Genomic DNA, 22933 nt, shown 5'->3' with positions numbered 1-22933 from the left:
GATGACAGAGGAAGTCATTCATCCACAGACAGACAGTGGACTGCAGATCCAACTTCCCTGTAAGAATTTTCTTTTGATGCACTTTATGATCATCAGAATACAAACAGCAAATTTTTACTTTGTATACAATATTTTTCTTTTACATTTTCATATTATTGACACTGCAAATTTAAGCAGTTTGTTTGCATATATTTTTAAGTTACTGCTACCTCAACCTTGCAAAATTAACATTCAGTATCAGTAAAGTGTACATCTCACTGCAAATTGCAAAGCTACACTAGTGAGTCTTTTCGTATATATTATTATATTCCAGATGTAGTCCTTAAACACAGACTTAGTGAAACAGCACAGTGGTGAGATACTGAACTTGTATTCAAAAGTATCTTCATTTAAGTTGTCATCTGCCCACCCAGATTGAAGTTTTCCATTGTTTCGCTTGAAATCATTTAAAGCCAGGATGGATCCTTTGAATGGGTACAATTTGATTTCTTCCCCATCCTTCCCCAATTTGAGCCTGTCCTCTGTCTCTAATGACCTTGTGCTTAGTGGTCTCTTGAAGACCTAATTGTCCTTCCTTTTCTTCCTTGAATGCTCAGAATATATTTCAAACCCAACACATCACATAGCAGTTGATCTCATTTAGAAGAAGAAATACGTTACTTTGTCACATAATGATGTCTTGTAAATTGTTTCTTGTGCTTCTCTGATTTATGAACTCATTTATTGTCGTCCATTTAGTTTTCATTAAAAGTATTTTTCAATAGTGGTCCATTCCTTATCCCATGATTTTGTTATTTTGATGTATCTTGCACATAGTTGGCTTATTCTTAAATTTCAGGATTTTAGATAATGATACAGAGAAGTACTTGTCAAAATACTTATCGGCCGAAGAAATGAAGAAGTTATGTCGACCAGTGCATATAAATGCTGTCATTGATTCACAATTCACAGCCCTTTCACTCATGAAGGTATTGTTACATTTAACATCATTATGTTTCACAAATAATAGAAAAGGTGTTATTAACATACATGAAATTTTATATTACTTCATTAATTCAGAACTGAGGGACCACTGCCAAGTGTTATTAACAAACATGAGAATTCTGCATTACTTTATTAATTCAGAACTGAGGGTACCATTACTAGGTAAAATAAATGCATAAATTAATATGTGCTGGTTTGAAGACAAAAAATTAAGAATAAATTATGAGTAGTGTGAACAATGACTTCTGTGATAAAGAAAGAAGAGCGAGAGAAAGAAAGTAAGTAATCAGACTTCTGACTGGTTTGATGCAGCCCACCATTAATCTCCGTCCTGCACTCTTTGTTTCAGAGTAACACTTGGTACGCTACATCCTCAACTATTTGCTGAATATATTCCAGTCTCTGTCTTCCCCCTACACTTTTTACCCTCTACTTTCTATACTGACAAAACATAGCAAAGTCTGAACTGCCTCTGTGGTGCCTTTACCATTCCCAAAGCCAAACTGCTCGTTATCTAACAGATCCTCAATTTTCCTTTCAATTCTTCAATTCTTGGACGCATGAGATGTCAAGCTGATTGTACAATAGTTTTCATACCTAATGATGAAATGTTCTCGGGTTATAAGCCAAGTCAAGGTATCGTTCTGCGGTAACATTTCAGCAACATTCCTACTTTTCACCTCCATGTGAAGTGTTGGGTTTGTGTCCTGTTGGAATCTTTATAGCCAATGGACCGCAGGCTCCTGTGCCTCATCTGGGCTGGCAGCACCAGCCACACCTCCTGAAGGGGTGTTGCGAACCATGTTGGGGGGGGGGGGGGGAGTCGCAGTCGATTTGTAGTTTGTAGTGTGGGCTTCCTGCATGCTGGCAGGTCCAGGCAATATTTCATCTGTTGTCTTCGCTGATTTCATATTGGAGGGTTGTGGTCATATTTTTGTTATTACTGCATTCTGTGTGGTGCTAAAATGGAAACCATTATCTTGGTTGACAAGGTTGTCTTGGACTCATATCTTCGCAGTGTCTTTAAGGATAGAGTCCCAGAACCCATTTGTTCTGCACAGCAGCTTTGTTTGTTCAAAATCAAACATGCGGTTTTCGTTGAGACTATGTTCTGCCACAGTGAGTTCTCTGTTTGACCTAGGTGAAGGCTCCTTACATGTTATAAGCAGTGCGGCGATCTACATTGCGGCGTATGGTCGACTTATTGTTTGCCACACTCCCAGCTGATGCTGTAGACTCCAGGTGTCTGTGTTCCAAGTTTATCCTTCACTCAGCCCAGCATATTCCTGATTTTGGCTGATGAGCAAAAGATGGTTTCAATGTTTCTCTTTTCTAATATCCTGGCAGTTTTTGCCGTGTGCTGCCCAGCGTACAGAAGGAATGCCGAGCGCTTGGTGTCTTCTTTGTGTAAGTATTCTCTCTTCTTCTTGCTTGGTTTGTCAGAATAGCTGTTCTCATGAAAGATTTTTTTCAAGTGCTGCAGTTCGGAAGGTAGGCTCTCCATGTTGCCTATGTCTCGTGATGTGCCCACCAAAGTGGTGAGCATGGATTTGCATTGTGCTGGATGGTGGCAGCTATTGGCATTATGGTACAGGTCGGTACGGGTCTTGTTCCTGTAAACAGAATAACCTAACATGCCATCAGTCTTTTCCTTTATCGTGATCTATTGGAAAGACAGACATCTGTTTTCTTCTGCATGTATGGGACTTTAATATTGTCATGTATGCCATTGAGGTTGTTCAGAAATTCTTGTAAATTTTCTTTGCCATGTGGCTAAATCACGAATGTGTCATCCTTGTACTGGTAGAACACCTTCGGTGTCAGGCACGCCATTTCAAGAGTCATTTCTTTGAAGTGTTCCATGTATAGGTTTGTGATACATGGCACCAGGGGCGAATCCATGGCCACTCCATCTATCTGTTGGTAGAATTTACTGCCACTTTGGAAGTATGTGGTAATGAGTGCGTGGCAGAACAGTTCAGTTGTGCCTTCGTCAAAAAGACCCATTAGTAATGTTAACGGGTCCTCAAGAGGTACCTGTGTGGCGAGGGACATGACATCAAAGTTGACCTGGATGTCACCTTTGTCCAGACGTGTTCCTCAAAGTATCTTCACAAACTCCTTCAAGTTTTTGACATGGTGAAGACAATAATGCATGAGAGGCTTCAATAGCTGTGCCAGGTGTTTGACTGTTTTGTAAGTCAATGAATTTATTGTGTCCACAATTGGATGTAGTAGCACTCCCTTCTTGTGTTTCTTTGGAAGTCAGTACAGGCATGGTGGCATCAGTGCTCTGGGGTACAGCCTTCTAACCATATCCTTGTCCATTCCTGAGTTGTTGAGCAGTGAGATAGTCTTCCTCATCATCATAGCTGACATAGGATCTTTTTTCATTTATTTGTAAGCTGGCTCTTGTAAGACAATCTCATTCTTCTGCCAGTAGTCAACTGATCATAGCACTACCACAGCATTGCCTTTGTCTGCCGCTAGGACGACCGTGCCTTCGTCTTCTCGTAGGTCATGTAGTGCCCTGGTTTCAGCCGTGGAGATGTTGATTTTTGGTGTTTTTGCTTTTTCCAGGACTGCAAGTCTCCCTTCTGTTCTCTTTGGCTGTGTCAGAGGGAAGCCCCTGGATGGCCTGCTCAGTGCTACTGATGATCTCCCATTTAGGTAATATGGTTGGAACCGGTGCAAAATTTAATCCTTTTGACAGCATGGATGTTGTCTTGTCCAGTTCCTTTCCAATTCAGTTGATAATGGTCTTCGAACCCTTTGTATCAGTGTGCTGCAGTTGAGCCCCGGCAGTTGGTGGAAATTGTCTTGTTTTGTTATGGCTTTGCATTTGCAGAATTCACTGGTTGCTAATGTGTTACCATTTACCCACTCCCATGAGCAAGGTGAGAGTTTGGATGCCAGTTTCAAGTGGCACGTGAGTAGACTATGACCAGTTTTGTCAAGATCACACTTCGTGATGTGTATGTGCTCCAAGTTAGCGTGTAATATGTGTCTTGTCCTCATGACGTTGATGTGATGATGGAGGTGAGTGAACTGTAGCAGCACATTTTTGTCTTGACATTGTTGCAGGTAGGCTAGTCTGCTGAGCAAGTTTGCTTTCTTGTTATAAAGTTTCTGTAGCACCATGAAGCTGCACTCTTGTCTCCTCCCCATAGAGGTGTGCTATATGTGAATTTAGACATTCTTGGCAAATCTTGATGATGAAGTCTTCTCGAGTTATCAGCAGAGTCAAGGCATCGTTCTGGGGCAAGGTTTCATCAAGTTTTCCTACTTGTTATCTCCACGCGAAGTGTCCAGCTTGTCATGTCCGAGTCTTTATAGCTGCTGGCTCCTCTGCCTCATCTGTGGTGGCAGCGCCAATCATGCGCCTCCAGAAGGGGTGTTAGGGCCCATGCTGGTGGGGGGGGGGGGGGGAGTCGCAGCCGGTGATGATGGGGGGGCTCCCTGCATGGTGGTGGGTTCGGCCGATATTTCATCTGCTGGTTTTGCCGGTTTCGTATTGGAGCATTCTGGCCGTATTTTTGTTATTGCTGCAACATAGATGGTGCTAGGTTGGAAACGTCTTATCTCATGACTAGGTTGTCATGGACTTGTATCCCCACAGCCTCTTTAAAGATCAAGTCTCACAGTGTGTTTGCTCTGCACAGTGGCTTTGTTTGTTCAAAATCAAACATATGGTTTTCATTGAGACTGTATTCAGGGTGTATATGACACAGGAGATCTGTAAAAATCCCGGGAATTTTTTCACCCAGGAAAAAACCGGTAGTTCTTTAGAATTCCAGGAATGTTTCATTATTTTAGTTTTCATTTTTCATTGTTTTAGTTTTCAGTTAAATGTTTCTAACTTTGACTAGTAAGAACCAATACTCTAGCAAAGGATATTACTGTATCTCACTGCTGTAGAATAATACTGCAGCAATAAAACTTGAACGAGAGAGGAAAGAAACGATGAAAAAGTACTTAAGTTGCAAAGGAATTGTGCCATATACAACAACAAGACACTGTGCTCATACAAGCGTCTGCTAACAGAAGAATGTGTCAAAGGCTTTAGGAAGACTGCAGTGCTTCAGAACAAATTGCGTTCGATGAGCATGATGTCACAGCTGCTTACATTAGATTTGTTCAAGCAGTTGCAAACAAGCTCATGCCCATATGCAGTTCAGTCACATGTGAGTAGTACCTTGTCCTGGCTACAGAAGTTTAGCAGTTAGCTGTCTAAGCAAGCAGCCAGACTCTACCTGGAAAAATTTTACTGCTGCACCTAAGATGGTCAGATTCATGCATGCGCAACAGGCCCGGATCTAGGGTTGGGGGACAAACCAGGGTATCTTCCCCAGGCGGAAATTTCAAGAGGGGCGGGGGTCGCCAAATTCATATTCTTGAGGAAAAATACCTTGTTTCAAAAAGTACCTAGCATCTAGCGCACATTGGTCAATCGCTTATTCATAAAATTTTGAAATGCGTCCCTGATGGTTTTTGAACATTTTTGAACAAATTCTACATCTACATGAATACTCTGCAATTCACATTTAAGTGCCTGGCAGAGGGTTCATCAAAGCACCTTCACAATTCTCTATTATTTCAATATCGTATAGCGCGCGGAAAGAATTAACACCTATATCTTTCCATACAAGCTCTGATTTCCCTTATTTTATCGTGGCGATCATTGCTGCCTATGTAGGGCAGTGTCAACAAAACATTTTCGCATTCGGAGGAGAAAGTTGATGATTGGAATTTCGTGAGAAGATTCCATCGCAACGAAAAACACCTTTCTTTTAATGATGTCTAACCCATATCATTTCTGTGACACTCACTCCCATATTTCGTGATAATACAAAATGTGCTGCTTTTCTTTGAACGTTTTTGATGTACTCTGTCAGTCCTCTCTGGTAATGATCCCACACCATGCAGCAGTATTCTAAAAGAGGACAGACAAGCTTAGTGTAGGCAGTCTCCTTAGTAGGTCTGTTACATTTTCTAAGTGTCCTGCCAATAAAACACAGTCTTTGGTTAGCCTTCCCTACATTTTCTGTGTGTTCTTTCCAATTTTAGTTGTTCGTAATTGTAATACCTAGGTATTTAATTAAATTTACTGCTTTTAGGGTAGACTGACTTATCGTGAAACTAAAGATTAATGAGTCCCTTTTAGCACTCATGTGAATGACCTCACACTTTTCATTATTTAGCATCAACTGCCACTTTTCGCACCATTCAGATATTTTTTCTAAATTGTTTTGCAGTTTGTTTTGATCTTCTGATGACTTTATTAATCGATAAACAACAGCATCACCTGCAAACAACCGAAGATAGCTGTTCAGATTGTCTCCCAAATTGTTTGTATAGATAAGGAACAGCAAAGGGCCTATAACACTACCTTCGGGAATGCCAGAAATCACTTCTGTTTTACTCGATGACTTTCCGTCAATTACTACGAACTGTGACCTCTCTGACAGGAAATCACAAATCCAGTCACTTATCTGAGATGATATTCCATAAACACGCAATTTCACTACAAGCCGCTTGTGCGGTACAGTGTCAAAAGCCTTCCAGAAATACACTTCATGTGAATAAAGAGCTAGTTGTGTTTCAAAGGAACGATGTTTTCTAAACCCATGTTGACTGTGTGTCAATAGACCATTTTCTTCGAGGTAATTCATAGTGTTCGAACACAATATACGTTCCACAATTCTGCTGCATATTGACGTTAACGATATGGGCCTGTAATTTAGTGGATTACTCCAACTACCTTTCTTGAATATTGGTGTGACCTATGCAACTTTCCAGTCTTTGGGTACGGATCTTTCGTCGAAAGTTGACTTCTGAATGAATTAGTGTGATGTGGGTGCCACAGGACTTCTTATCACATCTAGAAATAAATTTTCCTGCAAACAAAAGGGGACAGGGCTATAGGAGGTGAGCAGAATAAAGCCGAACGGATGAATTCCAGTCACTGGGTTAGCAAATGATCAGCGTTGTTATAACTATTAGCGAAATCCATAGAGTCAGACTACCAGAGTGGAAATAAATGACTAACAGGAATAACAGGTAACAAAGATTACGTATTATCATCTACATCTACATTCATACTCTGCATGCCACCCAATGGTGTGTGGCGGAGGGCACCTTACGTGTCACTGTCATTACCTCCCTTTCCTGTTCCAGTCGCCAATGGTTCGCGGGAAGAATGACTGCCGGAAAGCCTCCATTCGCGCTCGAATCTCTAATTTTACATTCGTGATGTCCTCAGGAGGTATAAGTAGGGGGAAGCAATATATTCGATACCTCATCCAGAAACGCACCCTCTCGAAACCTGGACAGCAAGCTACACCGCGATGCAGAGCGCCTCTCTTGCAGAGTCTACCACTTAAGTTTGCTAAACATCTTCGTAACGCTATCATGCTTACCAAGTAACCCTGTGATGAAACGAACTGCTCTTCATTTGATCTTCTCTATCTCCTCTGTCAACCCGATCTGGTACGGAGCCCACACTTATGAGCAATACTCAAGTATAGGTCAAACGAGTGTTTTGTAAGCCACTTCCTTTGTTGATGGACTACAGTTTCTAAGGACTCTCCCAATGAATCTCAAACTGGCACCCGCCTTACCAACAATTAATTTCATATGATCATTCCATTTCAAATCATTCCGTACGCATACTCCCAGATTATTTTACAGAAGTAACTGCTACCAGTGTTTGTTCTGCTATCATATAATCATACAATAAAGGATCCTTCTTCCTATGTATTCGCAATTGTCTGTGTTAAAGGGTCAGTTTCCACTCCCTGCACCAAGTGCCTATCCGCTGCAGATCTTCCTGCATTTCGCTGCCATTATCTAATGCTGCAACTTCTCTGTATACTACAGCATCATCCGCGAAAAGCTGCATGGAACTTCTGACACTATCTACTGGGTCATTTATATATATTGTGAAAAGCAATGGTCCGATAACACTCCCCTGTAGATGTCTCTCCATTGAGAACAACATGTTGTGTTCTGTTTGCTAAAAAGTCTTCAATCCAGCCACACAGCTGGTCTGATATTCCATAGGCTCTTACTTCGTTTATCAGGCGACAGTACGGAACTGTATCGAACGCCTTCCAGAAGTCAAGGAATATGGCATCTACCTGGAAGCCTGTATCTAATATTTTGTGGGTCTCATGAACAAATAAAGCGAGTTGGGTCTCACACAATCGCTGTTTCCAGAATCCATGTTGATTCCTACTGAGTAGATTTGGAGTTTCCAGAAATGACATGATACGCGAGCAAAAAACATGTTCTAAAATTCTACAACAGATCGATGTCAGAGATAAAGGCCTATAGTTTTGCGCATCTGCTCGACGACCCTTCTTGAAAACTGGGACTATCTGTGCTCTTTTCCAATCATTTGGAACCTTCTGTTCCTCTAGAGACGGCTGTTAGAAGGGGGGGGGGGGGGGGGGGGGCAAGCTCTTTCGCGTACTCTGTGTAGAATCGAATGGGTATCCCATCAGGTCCAGTGGACTTTCCTCTGTTGAGTGATTCCAGTTGCTTTTTTATTCCTTGGACACTTATTTCGATGTCAGCTATTTTTTTGTTCGTGCGAGGATTTATAGAAGGACCTGCAGTGTGGTCTTCCTCAGTGAAACAGCTTTGGAAAAAGGTGTTTAGTATTTCAGCTTTACGTGTGTCATCCTCTGTTTCAATGTCATTATCATCCCAGAGAGTCTAGATATGCTCTTTCGATCCACTTACTGATATAACGTAAGACCAGAACTTCCTAGGATTTTCTGTCAAATCGGTACATAGAATTTTACTTTCGAATTCACTGAGCGCTTCACGCATAGCCCTCCGTATGCTAACTTTGGCATCTTTTAGCTTCTGTTTGTCTGAGAGGTTTTGGCTGCGTTTAAATTTGCAGTGAAGTTCTCTTTGCTTTCGCAGTAGTTTCCTAACTTTGTTGTTGAACCACAGTGGGTTTTTCCCGTCCCTCTCAGTTTTACTCGGCACATACCTGTCTAAAACACATTTTACAATTGCCTTGAACTTTTTCCGTAAACACAACATTGTCAGTGTCAGAAAAGAAATTTTTGTTTTGATCTGTTAGGTAGTCTGAAATCTGCCTCCTATTACTCCTGCTAAACAGATAAACCTTCCTCCCTTTTTTTATATTCCTATTTACTTCCATATTCAGGGATGCTGCAACGGCCTTATGATCACTGATTCCCTGTTCTGCACTTACAGAGTCAAAAAGTTCGGGTCTGTTTGTTATCAGTGGCTCCAAGACGTTATCTCCACGAGTCGGTTCTCTGTTTAATTGCTCGAGATAATATTCAAATAGTGCTCTCAGTATAATGTCACTCTATGCTCTGTCCGTACCACCCGTCCTAAACATCTGAGTGTCCCAGTCTATATCTGGTAAATTGAAATCTCCACCTAAGACTATAACATGCTGAGGAAATTTATGTGAAAAGTATTCCAGATTTTCTCTCAGTTCTTCTGCCACTAATGCTGCTGAGTCGGGAGGTCAGTAAAAGCAGCCAATTATTAACCTAGCTCGGTTGTTGAGTATAACCTCCACCCATAATAATTCACAGGAACTATCCCCTTCTATTTCACTACAGTGTAAACTACTACTAACAGCGACAAACATGGCCCCACTGGTTGCATGCAATCTATCCTTTCTACACACCATCTGTGCCTTTGTAAAAATTTCGGCAGAATTCATCTCTGGCTTCAGCCAGCTTTCCGTACCTATAATGATTTCAGCTTCGATGCTTTCTATCAGCACTTGAAGTTCCAGTACTTTACCTATGCAGCTTTGACAGTTTACAATTACAATACCAATTGCTGCTTGGTCCCCGCATGTGCTCCTGACTTTGCCCCGCACCCTTTGAGGCTGTTGCCCTTTCTGTACTTGCCCAAGGCTATCTAACATAAAAAACCGCCCAGTCCACACCACACAACCCCTGCTACCCATGTAGCCGCCTGCTGTGTGTAGTGGACTCCTGACCTATCCAGCGGAACCCGAAACCCCACCACCCTATGGCGCAAGTCGAGGAATCTGCAGCCCACACGGTCGCAGAACCGTCTCAGCCTCTGATTCTGACCCTCCACTTGGCTCTGTACCAAAGGTCCGCAGTCAACCCTGTCGACGATGCTGCAGATGATGAGCTCTGCTTTCATCCCACTAGTGAGACTGGCAGTCTTCACCAAATCAGATAGCCGCCAGAAGCCAGAGAGGATTTCCTCCGATCAATAGCGACACACATCATTGGTACCGACATAAGCGACCACCTGCAGATGGGTGAGGGGTCAACCTCAATGTGGGCAGTATCCTGGGCAGCCACAGCTGTAGTCCGATCGGCGGATGCATGGGACGAGCTGGCCCTCCCCAACAAACCTCCATCCGGACCCCCACAGTGATGCCCATTGGCAACAGCCTCAAGCTGTGTGACCGAAGCAAACACTGCCTGAAGGTGGGAGCGAAGGGATGCCAACTCAACCCGCATCCTAACACAGCAGTCACAGTCCCAACCGGGGAATAACCGCGGGCTAACTAAACCAATGATTGTGGCCGGGTTAGTGAAGTTGACTGGAGAATATGTTTTAACACTGGCAGTAATAGTTACAGAATCAGTGATGGCAAGATTGTTTGTTAGAATGAGGGAGGAGAAGAAACAGGGACATCACACAAATTGTGGTAGAATATGAGAATTCCAAATTTATATAAAAATTTCGTACTACCACTTTTCGATCTCATGCTTTAGAAGCTAGAGAGTATGAATGAAATGTGAAACTATTTCCTAACGTAAAACTTTTTGCTTCTAGTAGGCCTAATAGGCATTTGACATTGGTACTTTGTGAATTATGTTCTGTTGTATTATAAAAATGACTATTTGTACCAAAACAGTCTCGTTTATTTGGTGTGTGTTACAATTGCTGCAATATTAGGCAGGCCTTTTTCGTTTTATCTGGCTGACACTGACAAAATACATGTAATCAAATCAAGAAACCACTCCAGTATTAAGTAACGACATTGAGTTTTCCTGTTTGATGGACTTCGATGAGGTAATAGATTCTTTTGCAGAAAGGAAAGTACGCCATGTAAAGCTGTTGCAAGGTTAGAGGGAAAAAATGCTAGGACTTAAGGATTGAAGAAATGCGAACTGTCTTGCTTGTTTCTTGTCTTTACTGGTTTTATGTATCCTATATTTAATAGCACACGAAACAGCAAGTTATTAGCTAATAGGCAGAAAAGAGTGCAAATTTTCTGAAGGGTTCTTGTTTACCTGGTTACAAATATTTCCATCCAGTATTAATTGCAAGTTTGTTTTAAGAGGGGCAGGATGCCAGAGTGGCCGACTGGGAGCAGGATGGGCACCATAGGACATTTTAATTTCAACTGTCCTGAATATAGTTTGTGGTACCCATTACAAAATATTAAACGTTTGAATTCCACAGAGCGAAATACAGTGACGTGTGGTAGAAGAACGAGGCATGGCACTGCACTTTGGCACACTTAAGACCAAATAAAATGTCTCACATTTCCTCAAACACACATGTTTTTTGTATTAGACTATTCAGAAAGATTATGTAAATTTTTGCCATCCTACATCAAACGCTCTAGGGAGGAGGAACGCCACTATCTAGTATTCCCCCGGTTTGGAAATATCGTAGATCCGAGGCTGATGTACAGAGCAGTCTGAGTTGTTGTGGGAAGGTGGGTGACCCGTGTTTACATTTAGTGGTTTTTGCTGTTTCATCTTCGTTTATTGCTCTCATGTCAAATGAAAACAAAACGGCTTTCTGTGGCCGGGAGCTATCAGGTGAATTAAAATACATTCACATAATTACGGAAGGCTAAAATATGTTATTAATTTCAGATTTTATTTTATTCCCACCTTTCTGACAGTCAAGCATTAATCTCCTTGCAGAACAATGAAGTTATTTTTGTCGGTTCGCTAAAGAAATTTGGCTTTTATTAACCTATTCTGCTGAGGCTGCCAATTTATTTGAAATGAAATATTTAATTCCATACTATTGGCTAGTTTCAACTGTTCGCTCCATTTCAAGTGCATGTTTTCATCTTATAGCACATATGGCATTATACCATAATAAAGAACCAAACATAAGATAGTAAAGTACTGGTACTACAAGAAAATTGACGTCCAAATCTGGACATATGAATGTGAACTTCAAGCCGAATTATCTATTTTAGTATGGTTCATGAAATTCCGATGCTCATGGAGTATCCTCTAATGTCTTGTTTCTTTTGTGACATAATGTAAGAACTTTTAACGTTTTACATGTACGAAAATACGAGCTTCCTGCGTCATCGTAGCTGCGCAAGCGCAGTGATGTCTGTTATTTCACGGTCTCTGGCAACTGCTGAAACGAACCTATTTCTAACAGGTTGTGGGAAAATATTGCAAATGGTTGTTTCAAAGGCGTTACTTTCAAAGTAAATTTCCTTTTACGAAAGATGAATTATGTGCGAGAATGTATGATGAATTTCTTAAATCACAGAGCATTTGACTCTCATTTAAAAATCAACTCCATGAGGACGACCATTCAGAATAATTTCTAGCCCAGAAGATTGGACATTTATGTCATTGTTAAAAGTTTTACTGGCACAATTGTGTGATGTATTTTAAAGTGTAACAAGCGCAAAAAGATCAACATTATATGTGAAAGCTTAGCTTCTCTTGCAGCTTATTAATCTTTGAGACCATATTGTATGTGAAAAGCTTTTCTTTTTTTGTAGCAACACTATGTATATTAATTTAAACCATTACCTTTTCCTATTTGTGTGTTCGCACTACTTAACAGTGATGTTGCTGTTGGCTGACTGCATCACATGTCCTATTCTCTGTCCTCAGTCTGTGTCACCTGGCCACCAAGAGCTGTTGCAGGATGATTTGATTCACAGATCCAGTTATATGGCTCCTTCTGTGTATAGCGATTTTACGACTATGACGAGTGGGGCCTGAAGATGGCATCAATGTAATGCCGAAACTGGTAGCACATAGAAGTTCATAAAATAAAATAAATTTCTACAATACATACGTTGGTAAATTATTGCATCAAGGTATACTCCGAATATCCGCTGTCATTGGCTGGCGAGATCACGTGACATGAGCTATGACAGGCTTACAAAAGCTCATCACAATCTTGATTTCAGTGCTTCGGAAAGTAACATGCAGTATTTGGTGGAATTCGAATTTATACTTTCGTAATATGAAAATATACAGTGTACACGTTGCTGCACATCAGACATCTTTCCAAAGCATGTGTTTTTCCTGAGTTTCGTTTTCTAAAGTGCCGGGAAAATTTACGCCAGTGTTAAAACCATAACCATTGAAAGGCTTGATAAGTTTTACTGTTTGATGATAAGTATACTGTCACTTAACACGGAAAAAGTTTATTTTCATCTGGGAGAAAGTGTATTTTTAATCGAGAAATCCGGGAAATTTTTTTCCTTGTCCACGTATACACTCTGGTATTCTGCCACTGCAGATTTCTCCGTTTGGCCTATGCGAATACTTCTTACATGCTCTGAGCAGCACTGGGATACACATCACTGTGTCTGGTTGATGTATTGCTTGCCACAATCACAGATGATGCTGTATACTGCAGGTGTCCATATTCGTTGTTTATCCTTCACTGAGCCCAGCGTATTCTTGATTTTGACTGATAAGCAAAAGATAGTCTATATGTTGGTAGAATTTCCCACCACATTGAAAGTATGTGACAGTGAGTTCTTGGCAGAACAGTTCCACTGTGTCTGCATTGAAGTCAAGGACTCCTTAAGAGGTACCTTTGTGAAGAGGGGCGTGGCATCAAAGCTGTCTAGGATGTCACCTTTGTCCAGAAGTGTTCTTTGAAGTGTCTTCACAAACTCCACCAGCTTTTTGACATGATGAAGTCAATGACCCACAAGAGGTTTCAATAGCTGTGCCAGGTGTTTGGCTATTGAACTTGACAAAAATGCCTGTACCTTAACGCCAGTAGCTGCCTCCATCCAACACAATCCAAATCCATCTTCACCATCGTGGTGTGCATAGTACAAGACATGTGTGACAAGGAGTGTCTATCTTCTGAACATTTCATGAGAATGGCTATTCTGAGATGCAGATAAGACACTCTTTCCAACCAAGCGAGAAGGAGAGAGAAGGTGTATGCAAGGAAGACACCAAGCACTTAGCATTCCTTCTATATGCTGGGCCACCCATGGTAAAAATTTGCAACATTAAAACCATCTTTCACTCATCGGCCAAAATGAGGAATATGCTGGGCTCAGTGAAGCATAAACTTGAAATACGGGCACCTGGAAGTTTACAGCATCAGCTGCAAGTGTGGTAAACAATACGTCAGCCAAACACAGTGATGTGTATCGCTGCACTGCTCAGAACACGGAAGGAGCATTTGCCAAGGCCAAACGGAGAAATCTCCAGTGGCAGAACACAGTCTCAATAAAAATCATATGTTTGGTTTTGAACAAACAAAGCTGTTGTGCAGGGTAAACGGATTCTGGGGTTCGATCTTTAAAGAGGCTGTGAAGATCCGAGCATTTGATAACCTTCTCAATGGAAATAGTGGTTTTCAACTTAACACCGTTTGGGATTCAACAAAAATATGACTAGAATTCTACAATGTGAAACCGGCGAAGACAGTGGATCGGATATTGCCTGGGCATGCCAGGCTGCAGGGTGCCACCACAACCACTGACGGTGATCCCCCCAGCACGGGTTGAATACCCCTCCCAAGGCATGTGACTGGTACTGCCGACACAGACGAGACAGCGGCTCTAAAGACTCGGTCAGGGCACAAACCCGACACTTCACCTGAAGATGACAAATAGGAATCTTGTTGAAACCTTGCTCCTGGATGACACCTTGACTCGGCTGATAACCCGAGAGGAGTTCATCGTCAAGATTCGCCGAGAAACTTGTTTTCACACCTACCTGCCCTTGCTGTCTTAGATTAGTGTGGGTAATATTTTTCCAAATGTTTGATGGTTTGTTGATAATCTCACTGATTCTACACCAACTTGAACGTTTGTTTGGCTGCCGTTTTGATCAGTGATTTTAGAAATTCTGATAGAGTGCTATCTGTCCCTTTTGCTTTATGTGATCTCAAGTCTTTCAGAGCTCTTTTAAATTTGGACTCTAATACTGGATCCTCTATGTCTTCCTTTTACACTCCAGTTTCTTCTTCTGTCAAGTTCTCTGACATGTACTCCCCATCATAGAGACCTTCAGTGTACTCTTTTCACCTATCTGCTCTCTCCTCTGCACGTAACAATGGTATTCTCATTGTAGTCTTAAAGGTACCACCCATGCTTTTAATTTTGTCGAAGGTTGTTTTTTTGACTTGTCTATATACTAAGTCAGTCGTTACAGCGATCATTTCATTTTCAATTTCTGCACATTTTTCCTGCTGCCATTTCGCCTTGGCTGCCCTGCACTTGGTATTTATTTCATTCCAAAGTGTTTTATATTGCTGTATTCCTGTCTTTCCCTGAACTTTTTTGTACTTCCTGCTTTCATTGATCAGTTGAAATATTCAGAATGAAATTTTACTGTGTGCTGGTATCAAGTATTTATCCTGTTACTCAAGTTGTCTTGCCTTCCTTGTTCCTGTGCCTGACTTCCTTAACATATGTGATTGACCTTTTTAGAGCTGTCAACTCCTCTTCAACTGAACTGCCTACTGTGATTTTCCTTATTGCACTATATACATCCTTAGAGAACTTCAAAATGTGTATCATTGTTCCTCAGTATGTCAGTATCCCACGCCCTTCCACACTGATACTTACATATGATCTCTTAAACTTCAGTCTACTCGTCACCATTACTCAATTATGATCTGAATCTATATCTGCTTCTGGTTATGCCATACAATCCAACATCAGATTTCGGAATCTCTGTCTGACTATGATGTAATCCAGCTGGAATCTTCCCATGTCTCCGGGTCTTTTCTAAGTATATGTTTTCTGCTTGTTATTCTTGAACAGAGGATTTGCTATTGCCATCTGAAATTTATTGCATAGCTCAGTTTGTCTTTCTCCTAATTTCTACTGCATTGCCCATATTTTCCTGTAATCCTTCTATTTCTTCCCCTCCACCTACGTACCAATCCCTCATGGTTATCAGATTTTCATTTCCTTTTACATACTGTATTTGATGTTACTGTTGTTGTGGTATTTGTTCTGAAGACTGTTGTATCCTGTGCAGTGCTCTTGATTTCCAAGTAACTGTTGCAACCTACATCCTTCTGAATCTGCTTGCTCTATTCATCTCTTGGTCCCCCTCTATGATTTTTACCCCTCGCACTTCCATCCAGTACTAAACTGGTGATCCCTTTATTCTCATAATGTGACATGTCAACCAATCCCTTCTTTTAGTCAAGTTGCACAGATGTATTACCTCTCTGGTGTTCAGTACTTCCTCTTTAGTTGTGTGATCTGCCCATCTAATCTTCAGCATTTTTATGTAGCACTACATTTCAAAAGCCTCTGTTCTTTCTTTTCTAAACTATTTATTTGTCCATGTTTAACTTCCACTCCAGAAATTACCTTCAGAAAAGACTTCTTAACACTGAACTCTGTATTTGATGTTAACAGATTTCTCTTCTTCAGAAAATTTTGTCTTGTATTGCCAGTCTACTTTTTACATCTTCTCTATTTCAGCTGTCATCAGTTATTTTGCTGCCCAAATGGCAAAACTCATCTACTACTTTTAGTGTCTCATTTCCTAATGTAATTCCCCTAGCATCATCTGATTTAATTTGACTACATTCTATTATGCTTGCTTTGCTTTTGTTGGTGTTCATCTTGTATACTCCTTTCAAGATGCTGCCCATCCTGTTCAACTGTACTTCCCAGTCCTATGTTGCCTCTGACAGAATTACTGTGTCATCAGCAAAACTCAGAAGTTTTTATCTCTTCTCTCTCAACTTTAATTCCTACTCCAAATTTTTCTTTGTTTTCCATTACTGCTTGCTCAGTTAACATTTTGGATATGCTACAACCCTCAACCCTCAACAAGTTCCCCAATCGGAATCCTTGTATCCTTTCTCTCTCTGTTTATCTTCTGCTTACGATGTATGTGAACCATTGTTTTCAGCACTGATTTGCAGTAAAATCTGATAAGAACATCCATATTACTGAAATGTCACACTAGCTCACACACTGCCCTGCTTTCCTACTCGTAATGAATCCTACTCCCGCTGTACCATTTTCTGCTGCTGTTGATATTACATTGTATTTATCTGACCATAGATCCTTAAATTCTGTGTTTGTATTTCACTTCATTGACTCCCACTATATCTAGATTGAGCCTGTGCATCTTCCATTTCAGATTTTCTGGCTCCCCTATCATGTTCAGACTTCTGGCATTCCATGCACCGAGTCGTAGAATGTTATTCCTTCATTGGTTAATCTTTTGCAGATGGAGAGATCATCATGACGTTTTCAGTTACAGGCCACATGAGCGGTGGTTACACATATGTGTGGTACCCATTGCCTTCTGCATCCTCATTCCGATGATCACTGCTGATTCTTCAACCTTTCGTGTGGCAGTTTCCTACTCAAAGAACAAGAGAGTGCATTGAACCTCTGTCTGCTCCTCTGCCCTCTGTGGTTAGACCGTTGACACAGCACAGATGACTTCTTATGCCGGAAGTCTTCAGCTCCAATTGCTGATGGTTTTTAACAAAATTGAAGCAGTGACTGGGTTTGAGCCTGGGACCCATATTATTATTATTATTATTATTGGTATTGGTATTGTTACTAGTCAAAGACACCACCCATAGATTGTGGAGTCACAGTCTGATATCACAGTCAAATATCCTTAATGAGATCTTAATGTTCAACTTTTGAATTTTATGCTTTAAAATATATTACTTGTGTGTTAACTATATAAAATCGTATATGATAGTGATAGCTATTTACAATCAATAGTTTTACTAGATGAATGTTTATGCTTAATAATTACAGTATGTTAGAGGGAATGAAACAGTGAAGAAAAAATTAAAGTAACTTTGAACAAAATTGTGAGTTCCATACTTTACTGCAAATAATAAAAGGATCTTTACTTAGAAAATAGTATATTTAATGAAGCTGGTGACAATAGAAATCTGAGATCTTTCTTTGGGTTATGTGTAAGAGGAAATTTTCAAAGGTGTGTAAAAGCGTAATTACTCAAAACACTGAATCATAAATTACTCAAATTTAGAACAGAAAACACAAAAAGTGATGTGATTATTAAGTCACTGTATCAGTTGCCCTCTGAAGAAATAACACAAAAGCCTTCAGAAGTCTTTTAATAATAATAGTAATAAGTGTTCTGACATGGAGTTTGGTAACACATACCTTAGCTGGGAAGGGATTTAGCATTCCTATCGGCCTTCCTTATTCTCCTGTTAGCTTCCCCTTTTCACCCGAACCTACATCATTTGTGAGATATCCTTCTTACGTGGAGGAACTGGTATGTTAATTCGCGTCTGAGAACTGTTCAGCATTGTATGTTAATGGAGCTTTCATAAAACCTTAGCTTTGTAGAATTTATGCTGGCAACACATAAATCAGTGAAATAGCAAACTTGTTGCAATTGAGGTCATTAAAGATGGAGCACTACCACACTTTGAAGGAAGTAACCTTGCTGAGGGAATAATTCATTTGGAGAAATTTGAAAAATTAAAATTATGCCAAAAGTATTTAAAATTGAATACTCTGGAATCTGTGTGACAAACTGAGAAGGCAAGTTTCTGGTTTCTAGCCCTATTCTGGCACACTGTTTTAATGTGCCAGGAAGGTTTATTCAGAAACAAGACATTGGAGTATAGTGCATGGCAGGATGCAGATGTAAGCTCAAATATCGTGAATTGGCAATGATGAAGCACCAGCTGAAACTTAATTACTAAAAAAGGTCACCATATTAGATTTGTATGCGTGTATCATTTAATGCTGCCACACACTATCCTCAGTCACTTCAGCTGGAATCATTAGGCAGCACAGTGCGTATCTGGTACATCTCTTTGAACAACGTGTTTGGGTTACATTTAAAATTGATTTTATTGATTTTTGTGTTAGTGCATGCATGATGACAGCTGTTTTGCCATTGTAGTGTTAATTATGTGAGTCATATAGAAAACATAACAAGTGTTACTTGTTCAGATAACAGCAGTAAGGTTCCTGTACATAAATTTACTGAGAGGTAACCAGTAGCAGAAACAACTTGGAACAAGTCCGTGTATTTGCCATTTATTGTGAGACAAAACAGTTGCAGCACATGGTGTGGAGCAGAGGAAGAGGACATGGGAGTGACATGGCAAAGTATTCTTACACTGAGGAAACTGCAAAATATTGTCTGTCTGTCTCTGTGCGGTACACATAGTACACATCACAGACTCAACTTGTTAGTACAATCTTCAAAGCTAGACACTGAAAACTCTGGAGATGATTAAATGAAATCAAATTTCTGCATTAACCACTAGGCTAGGTAATGGTGATAAAAGGTGCCTCAGTGGAAGAGGAGTCTAACATATTGAAGTTAGAAATAATTAGTGTGAAAATGCAGTGCTTGTGTGTGAAAGAAAGAAATATGAGTATGAAGAGTTAACTGAAAGAAAATTTCAAAAATTGGAAAATACGTATTGGAATAATGACAGTATTATGAGAAGGGTAGGTTCCCACTAATTGTGTAAAGGAGATGTTGAGTAGCTGACAGGCACAACAGGAAGGTTGCTGAACATGTGAGCTTTCGGCCAAAAGGCCTTCTTCTAAAGCAGACAAAACACACACATACATTCACTTAAGCACAGCTCACACACACGCGATCACTGTTTCTGGTCACTGAGGTTACACTGTAAACAATTGCCAGGCTGCTCAGAGTCTGACCTCAGTGGACAGTAGCAGTGCGTTGTGCTTTCATGAGTACACATGTAGAAGAAGGCAATGGTGCTGTAATACTGTAAACATGGGGAAGTAGCTTGAGTGGCATAAACAGCTGATCATTTTTTAAGTATAAGTTTTACTGACAGTTAATCTGTATAAGTTCGAAGAAGACATCAGGATTCATACCTCCATAATTACTAGTGTGATGGAGAATTTAAGAACTGGAATATTATTCAATTTGGTATACAAAGTCAATTAAACACTACCAAGAACTATCATAGTTTTTGATTGATATTTCAAGTTTCTATGTTGGTGACAAGAATAATAAACTGGCAAATTTCAAAGAAAATCAGAAACTCTGGATCATTATCAGCTTGTCTTTTGAACTGATGAAGTTAATTTAGAAAAATTGGAGTTAATCAGGTAACAATTCTACCCTTTTTATAAGTAACTGGAATGGGATAGGTGCACTGGTTATCAGGAAGGTGAAATTGTATTTGGTAGTGAAAGTGTTCAAATCATTCCCTTGTCATCCTATTTTGAGTTTCTGTAGCTTTCCTACATCACTTAACGCAGACTGTTCCTTTGAAAAGGAAATGGCCAAGACCCTGCCCTATCTTTGTTCATTCCAAGCTTGAGCTGTGTCTTTAATGGCATTATTATCAATGGGCCATTAAACTGCAAACTTCTTTCCTTTTTTGTTAGTGATAGAAAATGTCAGAAAAAAATCGTTCATGGCATTTGTAAACCAGTACAAAACATTAATAACATAGAATGCAATAAGAAGTGCAAAATTCTAAGAAGAATGAGGATGAAATAGAGCAAAGGTAGAGAACTCTTATGGTGCTGTATATTAACTTAGAGTTCCTAAAACATTTCATTTGCAGTCTAGTTCTATGTAGAAATGAAATTTGTATCATAGAAAAATTGGAAGTATTTGGTTTGCTGTGCTACAGAGGTTCGTTAAACACTTTCAACATAGAAAAATGCTTAATTATAAGGGACAGTCAAATGAAAATGGAACAGATGGAAAAAAGTAAGTTAACTGTTTATTATTTCAAAAATAATCGCCATAAATGTTAATACATTTATCCCACTGTGAGACAGTTTGCACTTGCCTGCGGAACAGTGATTGTACGCAGATGTGCACTTCTTTGTCCAAAGCAGATCTGCAGCCACAAATGTCTTTCTTTAGGACCCCAGAAATATGGAAATAACATGGGGAGAGACCCGGACATTTTGGAGGATTGTAAGGGCTTCACAGTGCAACTTTTGCAGTGTACCGTAGTCGAAACAACCTTGGCAATACACAAAATCATTTGAAAATCAGTAACTCCAAGTCACATATCTCTCCAGTTGCAGTTTCTATACAATTCCATATTATTTTGTTTTTAAATCAACTCCTAATAAGATCTTCTTTGTTAATAAAATTTGAATTTTGGAATTGTGTTTATTATATGTCCATATAATATGCACTTGTCTTAGACACATGCTTATCTGCATTTGGACATATTATTTACCGAGCGAGGTGGCGCAGTGGTTAGCACACTGGACTCGCATTCGGGAGGATGACGGTTCAATCCTGTCTCCAGCCATCTTGATTTAGGTTTTCCGTGATTTCCCTAAATCGTTTCAGGCAAATGCCAGGATGGTTCCTTTGAAAGGGCACGACCGATTTTCTTCCCAATCCTTCCCTAACCTGAGCTTGCGCTCCGTCTCTAATGACCTCGTTGTCGACGGGACGTTAAACACTAACCACCATAGTGCTCAGAGCCATTTTGAACATATTATTTGTCAAAGATTTCATCTGCTGTCAGAATTTATGTTGATATATCAGTAGAGAATGCAATGATAGGTGAAGGTATCAAGAAAGAAATGGAAAAATATAAAGAAAGAGAAAAAAAAAAAAGGCTTTAATAATAAGTAACGTAAGGGGAATTGAATAGCTGTGTGGTAAATGGTCAACTGTAAAAACTTTAGCACCAGCACTATTTTGTTCACATCTGTCTGATGATTCTCTCTGTGATCCTGAGAGAATTATCTGTTTGCCTTAAACTTTCCTTCCTATTTTTGGCAAAATAAGTGAAGAGGAAGTATTATCAAATGAAATCTTGCTGCAATTAAGTGGGCGATGATTTGAATCAGTAGAAGTAAACATTAATCTCAATCTGGGATATTATCTTGATTAGATATTTGTTATTTCTTTTACTCGTGTCAAATTTCATTTTAATCTTCATCAAGAAAGCTGCCACTGCTGCTGCCTATCCTTGTCCAAACTGACCTAGTATATCACCTTTATTCTCTTCTCTAGTAAATAGAAAGGATGGGTTGTGAGTGAGTTTTTTTAATATTTACGTCTTCAAAAGATCTGATTGTGTATTTTTATTGCTCTGTCATTTTCAGGAACTGAGGAATGCATATGGAATTGGTGAAAATGATTTAAAATTTGGAATAATAGGCTTACATCCTTGTGGTGATTTGGCGCCTATTTTATTAAAGCTCTTTACTGATTGTCCTGATGCTGTATTCATCAATGTTGTTGGATGTTGCTACATGAAAATATCAACAAATATTGAAGGGTGTGTAAATTTTAGTTTTGATATTTCATATTTTTTGTGACTAATTTTATCTTATACTTTGATTTGTACCACATAAGGTAGGAAATTTTGTAATCTGTTATGGATGCGCGCAAAGAAATATAGCCAGTGAATCTGAATGCTGTAGACTCTGGGTGTCATGTTGGAGGAGATCAGAGTGGTAATTCTTCTGCAAAACCTGGAATTCTCAGGGAATTAAATTTTACCTGAAAATAATCAGGGAATTTGAGGAAATCTATAATATCTCAGGGAATTCTGTGTCTTTAACCTAGTATTGAAATTTGATTTTATTGATTGTTATAAATTACTCACGTTTTTCTTGCTTAGAATGTTCTGGTATAGTGATGAATATGGCGTAGCTGACACAGCATTTTGAAGGATATAGATTTTACAGGAAATTTTTGCTGACAACAAAATTTATTTCCACACTAAATTCTTAACAGGAGTATATCTTACTTTT

General features: G+C 39.8%; 1 protein-coding gene across 2 annotated transcripts in view; it reads left to right on the top strand.

Annotated features, from left to right (window-relative positions):
* Positions 1–22933, top strand: part of LOC124615398 (methyltransferase-like protein 25B) — a 95364-nt gene that overhangs the window by 10712 nt on the left and 61719 nt on the right. For both annotated transcript variants that reach the window (XM_047143234.1, XM_047143233.1), the window contains 2 exons: positions 839–968; positions 22280–22455. In XM_047143234.1, the coding sequence (XP_046999190.1) occupies positions 839–968; positions 22280–22455 (306 nt within the window). The remainder of the gene's footprint in view (positions 1–838; positions 969–22279; positions 22456–22933) is intronic.

The sequence above is a fragment of the Schistocerca americana genome, chromosome 5 (assembly GCF_021461395.2).
Source record: "Schistocerca americana isolate TAMUIC-IGC-003095 chromosome 5, iqSchAmer2.1, whole genome shotgun sequence".
NCBI classification, from domain to species: domain Eukaryota; kingdom Metazoa; phylum Arthropoda; class Insecta; order Orthoptera; family Acrididae; genus Schistocerca; species Schistocerca americana.
Note: the sequence above shows the minus strand (reverse complement) of the source record. Positions and strands in the feature narration are given on the sequence as shown.